This window comes from Sinocyclocheilus anshuiensis, unplaced genomic scaffold (assembly GCF_001515605.1).
Source record: "Sinocyclocheilus anshuiensis isolate Anshui unplaced genomic scaffold, SAMN03320099.WGS_v1.1 scaffold145, whole genome shotgun sequence".
NCBI lineage: Eukaryota > Metazoa > Chordata > Actinopteri > Cypriniformes > Cyprinidae > Sinocyclocheilus > Sinocyclocheilus anshuiensis.
Genome location: NW_015537973.1, coordinates 2,216,179 through 2,223,772, shown reverse-complemented (window position 1 = coordinate 2,223,772; position 7,594 = coordinate 2,216,179). Strand labels below are relative to the sequence as shown.

The following is a 7,594-nucleotide window of genomic DNA, read 5'->3' as shown; positions in this document are numbered from 1 at the left end:
CCAATTTATTAACTTTAATGTTTATTTAGTGTTGTAGATAAAAAGAACCAGGCATTTTGAGCAATGTTACTCTACAATTCCATTTTCAAAGCATATCAGTTATTCAGCTGATAAATACTTAAAAAAAAAAAATGTATATGTTATTTGTATGTGCTAATTTTGGGGGTTTGCCAGTCCAATAACACAGCATGCCAATCGCCTTCCAGCATTGCCATTCAGCAAGCTTTCCACATTCCCACCTCTGCCTAAATCATCCTCTCCTGCATGAATCACAACAGACCGGCCAATTATTGAGAGTCTCCCAAAGAGTGTTGCACTGGAGTCCAGTGATTGACGAATCTTCCCATTAACAGGAACAAAGTTCCCAAAGTCCCCTGGATGTTGTGGATGGTTCACACCGAGGGGATTGTAATGCCCACCTGTAGATCCGCAGCCTTTGCTTAAGTCTCCGTACTCATGAATGTGCATTGCTCTGGGCTGCTGGCTGTAGACAGGGAGACCATACAGTTTGAAAGTCACGCTCAGCTTTTCCTTTGGACCAGACTGTTTGAAAAAAACATGACCGTACACACAGGGCATTCCAGGTGATAACTGAGTGTTAGGGTGCATTCTACATACGGCCCGAAGGGAATTACTGTTCACTGGTAGGGAAACTGGATTTGAAGCATATGCCAAACCTGAGCGTGACCCACAGAAGTGCACATGGCAACTGAGCAAGAATGCTAGAAGTGGTAAAATGTAGAAGGATTTCATTTCTTCTTTTCCCTGTGGCAAAACAAAACACCTTAATCAGAAAATCATAAAGTCAAGTCAAATGTTACTAGTCAATATGCATTCAACATCAACACCCCCATCTTATTAAATGGCAATGTTGAAAATGGACTATAGACTCTGTGGGATTATTGAGACAACCTATATCCACAAAGGTGTTTATAAAAACATAAAAATATCCGAAACAATGTCACAAGCCTCGACGTTGCTAATCGCAAGAAAACAAAATCCATAAAGGCTAGTTAGCTTACATTTTTTGATTGTGTACAGTCGAATTTTGGTAATAAATATAGACGTACCTCCCGCGTTATGTCACCGTTTTTAAAAAGCACTTTTTATAAACGTGTTACTCGGTCGGTGTTCCTTCGCGTGTGACACATTTTAGGTTGTTGCTTTATACTTGCATAACTCAGGGGCGTAAACATTTCATATTTAGTAAATTATAGTGCTTGCAAGTTCTACAGATCAAATTTCATGCCTACCCACAATGTGGCACAGAAATCGTGTTTTATGAAATACAGTCTGTTAACATACGAAGATAAAGAATAATATAGTTTTTCCCATCTTGTTTGTCCTTCGTATATGTTTTAGCAGTGAAAAGATACAAAAACAAAAAGTAGCCTACTTGTAACTAACTCTTACAATTAACAACAAAAATCCTCATCCTAATTTTTTTTCAACGGATTCATTGTTTCGTATGATAAGGACAAGCGAGTAATGAGGTAGGCTATTTAAGATATTGTCGTCGAGTTTTTTGTCGTTCATTTTACTTGTATTTCTGTTCGCTCGCTTGGCGTGTCATCGTGACGTATGTGGTTCATTTACATGACTCGTTCAGTCTTCACTTCAGGACCAAGTGTTCCAATATACCGCAATATACGTCCTTTGCAATACACTGTATGTCTTTATGGTGGTACATCACACTCTTCTGTAAAAGAATCCATTGAGAAAAATGTAAAGCAATAAAATCACAATATCACCGTCGTGCAAACAGACCGCTGCTTTCAGATGTATATATTTCTTGTGCCTGTCGTTTTAAAGTGCGCATGCCTGAAAACTTGTGTCCTAAGCTACGCACGGGGAACCTCGTTTCGCCATCATTGCTTGGGGGAAAGTCCCCGGACTCTGGGCAGAGATGTCCTGCATGCAGAGCAGAGCGGTGGGTTGCGTAGCGCGTCAATGCTAAGACGTCCTGAGTGACAGAGCATAACGCTTGCAATCCAGGTTTGTCAATGAAATAGATATTCAAGTGAAGTACAAACGTGCTTCTACAGAACGGGGCTCATTCTCAGCTTGCGCAGTGTTTTATGTCTTAACTCTCTAATAGGCCTATACTGGAAATGTGGGAAACTGGATGGATAAATTGATTTTTATGAATATATGTAGAAGGTGTCAGTTATGTGAACCTGTGTCAGAAGTTATAACTCCAAAAATGACTGTGTGTCCCCTAGGGCTGATTTTCAAGGGATTTTATTCTGACAAAACCCGTTAATTAATTAAAATAATTTATAAGTAGGCTGTTACCTGCAATATTACATCAGCAGCATTGACAATTATAGGTTACATTTAGGCCTAGAATAAAATGTTATGAAATATAAAACAAAAATACAAAATCTAAAAAGAGGAATTAATTACAGAGACATTTAGTCGTTAAATTGTTTTGCCCTTTTGTTTTTATATTTACATTACATTTATATTTTTATTATACTGCTGTATTATGTTTAATTGACAGTTGTTAGCTCGCACATTATATTTACATTCATATTTATGTGTCTGTCTGTGTTTATATATTGTGTTTCTATACTGTTGCTCTATGTCAGCTTTTGAGAACTCAAATAAAGTGTTCTTAAAATCTTAAATCTTCATCGAACTTTGAGTTTAGGGGCATTTTTGTCACTATATCAGTGGCAATTTCGCCTCTAGTAGCCAATATTAATTCATAACCCTCTATTACACTGATCTTTTTTTTTGTAAATCATCTCATTAATCAACGATATTTTGCTAACACGGTCTAACACTGTGGTCTTACGGTTCGATCTCGCTTTTAATGAATCGAAGCTCCGGTTCCATATGAACTCCGGACGCGCCCAGCTGATCCCGCGATCCGCCCACATCTCAGCAACACCACCCCCCATTTGCTAAGCCGTCTGAAAATGCAAAACGCGGCATTTTATGGGTTGATCCTACGCATGCGCACATCTGATAGTTTTGTTTGAAGGAGTTCTCGTAGCCAGAGAAGACTGGACTGAATTTGTCCGGAAAGAGTGGCTCTCCACAAGGTTGCCAACTAACATCATATTTTAAAGGAACCTATGAGTGAAAAGCGCCTCTTTTTAAGCCGCAGTTCTTCTCGAAAAGGTGCATAGTTGCTTGATGCATTACTATCATCATGTTAGGGCATTATCCAAACGTGGAAAAATCGCAGCTTGTCAGCTACGTGGAGGATTATTTGGAATGTGTCGAGTCGCTGCCTTTGGATATACAGAGGAATGTTTCATTGTTACGAGAGATCGACACCAAGTATCAAGGTAAGCGAAACATTTGTGAAAGGTGCCAGCTCGATGCGTTGCATATTTACGTTCATTTACATCGAGTGCACTTCACCCTGTAGACCGGCTTCGTTTCGTTTCCTCACAATAACACAAAACGCATTTTTATTAAACATTTATCAGTGCTTCTAAAGCTGTCAACGCCCGTTGTGTTTTAGTTGTATTTGGTCTTTAGCGTATTCGGCTGTGTTTGTTCCAGCAACACTATCCTACAACCAGTGATCAGCCATTTTGACTAGTGCATACTCTCTGTACTGTTGTTTGGCTGTGCTCTTTTAACGCATCGCTTTAGTTGCCATAGTATCGACGTAATGGTGCTTTCAGTCGGCGTGTGTTTTGTTCGCATGTAGCCTAAACATCCACAGCTCGATGTCGACGCCTTCGGGTTTGACTTAACCGCTCGAAAATGAAGGATACCGTGCAAAATAATTTATATGCAATGGAAATGATTCATTCGCGTCTTAGTTCCTCATATTTTTATCATACCCACCGCGGAGGAGCAGCATGTATGCTTGGGCAGGTATGTTTTTGTTACACAGCGGCAGGGGTAGCACTAGAGCAACCCAGGCATGCACTGCGAACAGCAAACAGTCGACTGTATAATATGTTAAAGAGTGGCTTTGTAAAATGCATTGGGCGTGCACAAGCTGCCTCGCTTAATTTTCTAATATTCTGATTGAAGGTGTTTGTCACCACCTCACTTTCTCTGCTTTCTGTGCCACTCAGAGGTCCTCAAGGAGGTGGATGAGATCTATGAAAAGTACAAAAAGGAGACTGACAGTGGGCAGCGCAAGCGACTGCAGATTCAGTTGCAGCGGGCGCTCATCAGCAGTCAGGAGCTGGGAGATGAGAAGATCCATGTGGTCACACAGATGATGGAGGTGGTGGAAAACCGCTCGCGTCAGATCGAGGCCCACTCGCCTTGTTTCTTGGAGCCGGTGGAAGCAGAGCGACCGGCGGAGAAGGTGAGGCACGACCCTGCCAGCACCTCCGCAAACGTTATGCCCGAGCGCTCTTCTGCGCGACGACCCAGACGTCAACGCAACAGCGAGAGCCGTGACACTTGTGCCAACGGAGCCCTGGAAGACCTGGGAGAAGAGCCTCCGCAGCAGCCCCGTGAGAAAAAGTCCAAGTCGGCCAAGAAGAAGAAGCGCTCCAAGGCCAAGCAAGAGCGTGAAGCCTCGCCGGTGGAGTTCACCATCGACCCCAATGAGCCCACCTACTGCCTCTGCGAACAGGTGTCCTATGGGGAGATGATTGGCTGCGACAATGAGCAGTGTCCTATTGAGTGGTTCCATTTTTCCTGTGTTGGACTGACCTACAAGCCCAAGGGGAAATGGTATTGCCCCAAATGCAGGGGTGACAGTGAAAAGACTATGGAAAAAAGTGCAGATAGGGCCAAGAAGGATAGACGGTCCAGGTAGTGCCTTACAGAAGTTGTGCTAGATTGTTTAAGTGAAAATATGCCTGTGTGGGGATCGGCGATTTTTGTGTTTAACTTATGTTAAAAGGTTCTCCTCATGCACTTAGCTGAAAAGTTTCCAAACAGGTGCTGTTGTTGCTTTTGCATTAGGATGGAAAACGACCAACAGACGTAATTAACCCTGGAAACAGATGTTTAAGATACTGCCACTAATGTCCATAAGACAATGAGGAGTTCTTTTCTAAGCTTTTTTCCTCTTACTTGCTGATTTCGGTTGACCTTGAGAGTTTATATATGTTGGAGGTCCCCTGGTCCAGGGTAGTGCATGTTATTAAAAAAAAAAAAAAAAAAAGAGGAAAGTGATCAAAATGCACAGGGCTTGATGAACATTGTCAACACCTTTTATTTGCATTTTATTGTTCTTTCGTTCCACATTTTGGAAAATATATATGAAAACACACCTCTGCAATGTCTTCCAGTGAGAGAACAAATTCTTTGTTACTGTTTTGGAGTGGGTTTTTTTTGTTGTTAAAAATTCTTTTTTTAAGTTTCATCTATTTAAATAAATCGGTGCTTGTTATGTCTCTAATCTGCTTGTTGTCGTGTCATGTGGATAATATAAAAAAGAAAAGAATATAAAACGAAAGAAACGCTACACTCTAAAAAAAATGCTGTTAAATGGCACTGAAAGTGGTTCAATGGCTCATAATCATAGCAGAACCACTTTAAGTGCTATATAGCACCAATCTTTAAGGGTGCCGTACAGCACCTTTATCAAATGATGCTATGTAGAACCATAAGAGGAACTACATTCTCCTCCTCAGATTTTAGATGTCCTTAAGGGGGACCTTGGGGCCGAAAAGTTCACAACCATGTTGTCTTTAGGAAATACACTGTATTTTAATGTCGTTTAAAACCCCTTTCCCAACTAAACTAGGAGAGAATTAGAGAACCTTTAAAGAACTATACAGGGGCTCATCGGGTTCTTTATATGGCAGTGGTGGTGCTATATAGCACCTCAACCACCCCAAAGAACCACTGAAGAACTATTTGTGTGTGTGTATACCTGGCAAAAGCTTGGGCACTTTACTGAATGAGTTTCTCCTTTTAAAGATCTTTGGATATAAAGGCTTTTTCTTAACCCCTTAACTGTCACCGTCCCACCTGTGGGACGCTTGGCACTCTTTTTTGTTGTCCTTTTTCTCTATCAAATCTTTTAGTAATCATCATAAATCATATATCATTTGAAAGCTTAGAAGCCCAAGATTAATCCTGCGAAAACCATTTTGAAATCGGACATTGCGTTACCATAGAAATTGTACTTTAAAATCTTTTGGCGGTCTCCTCCCCCTTAGTGGGCGGTGTCAAGTGTCATATTACAAAATGCATTATGCTCTTTTACAATCAAAACTTTTTATAATCTTGACAAAAAACATATCATTGGAAATAATTGGCAAAAATTGGTCTGAGTCTCAGGATTCCATATTTGGTGGTTATTGTGAGATAGAAGTAATATTGACAGAGAAATCTAGACATTTGTGACAGAAAAATGCATTAAAAAATGTAATGAAGTTTGGATGGCACCCGGTGGCTGTCTGTGGTATAACACCCTAAATAAAATCTCACAGGAACCTCAATTTTGTTCATATCAACTTCAAATTTGGAACATAACTTATTTAGACATAAGGCTTTCATTTTATACCAATTTTAGAGTAAAACCTGTTATGTAAAATATTATATATAAAATAAAATTAATATAGTGCATTTTCTTTACAGTAAATTTAAACTACCATAACTTTTTGATACTTTCATTTTTTTTTTAATTCCACTTTTGCGATAATCTGCTGATTTTCTTCTTTAAAAAGAGACCAAACGTATGTCTGTATTCCAAAGTGTTCATAAATTACAACAATTTAAGTTTGGATAGTGCACCTGCACGCCTATTTTAAAAAATGGGGGGTGACAGTTAAGGGTTGAGTATAAATCATGCCTTTGTATATGAATTTCTTCACAAAACCAAAAGTTTATTATTGTTATTATTTTTTAAATTAAGGAAAAGCAGCCACCAAGTGCAGCACATGAGCTCCTTCAATATGATATGAAAGTGTCTTAGTAACTCAAGTTGGTTGAATGCACAGTGTGCAGAGCTGCTGGAATCTAGGCAAAAAGTGACAACTTCAAAGAAGCTAAAAGACAAAAGTTTTAATTTAACATTTTATTTGCGTTATTTCATTGTTTTGTTTGTACTATTCTTCTTAACTGTGGAATATGATACAAATAAAGAATGAGGTGTGTCCAAGCTTTTGTGCATAAGAGAAGAAAATAGTGTTTGGATTATGCTTGAATAGAATAGAAACACACACACACACACTTTTCAAGTTTCAAGCTTAACTGTGATATTTTATAGCTTTATGATGAGGTGTTGGAAGAAATATCTCTATTTGAATGGTTGGGACCTGATTCAGTACATGAAGCTATGAAAAATGGAAAAAAGACTACATAAAAGACACACCTTCAGCAGTCAGACATATAAAGACCAATCAGAATTTTAATAGAAGCACACCCCTGTGTTATGAAACTGGCCAAAAAACACATAGCAAATCATTGACCACGTCAAACCATACAATTGTTTTTTGACAGTATACTGTAAATAAGTCTTGCTTGCCAGCAGATGTCACCATAAAGGCATGCTTCTCAACTGGTTTGGCTTCAGAAATCGGATTAAAAAATTTTGAAGTTCAAAAAAGCGTGTTTAATTACAGCTCATTTTACAGTAATGTCTACTGGAAGAAATCGCATTCTGTTTAAAAAATACTCTTAGAGAGCATTTAAAGTGCAGCCTCCATATATA

General features: G+C 39.3%; 2 protein-coding genes across 3 annotated transcripts; one reads left to right on the top strand and one right to left on the bottom strand.

Annotated features, from left to right (window-relative positions):
- sod3b (superoxide dismutase 3, extracellular b) lies at positions 1-1,162 on the bottom strand. Of its 2 annotated transcripts, none has more exons than XM_016464467.1 (2): positions 1,071-1,162; positions 1-765 (listed from the first exon to the last, which is right to left on the bottom strand). In XM_016464467.1, exon 2 carries the CDS (start codon positions 751-753, stop codon positions 154-156), a length of 600 nt encoding a protein of 199 aa, XP_016319953.1. In that variant the 5' UTR covers positions 754-765; positions 1,071-1,162; the 3' UTR covers positions 1-153. The 2 variants fall into 2 exon arrangements, with proteins under 2 accessions (XP_016319953.1, XP_016319946.1); XM_016464460.1 differs by having other exon boundaries at positions 1,023-1,155.
- A 1,790-nt stretch (positions 1,163-2,952) lies between these two features.
- On the top strand, positions 2,953-5,181 carry LOC107671086 (inhibitor of growth protein 2-like). The gene is made up of 2 exons (XM_016463935.1): positions 2,953-3,299; positions 4,047-5,181. The coding sequence occupies exons 1-2, from the start codon at positions 3,161-3,163 to the stop codon at positions 4,742-4,744; spliced, it is 837 nt and encodes a 278-aa protein (XP_016319421.1). The 5' UTR covers positions 2,953-3,160; the 3' UTR covers positions 4,745-5,181.
- The last annotated feature ends 2,413 nt before the right edge of the window (positions 5,182-7,594 follow it).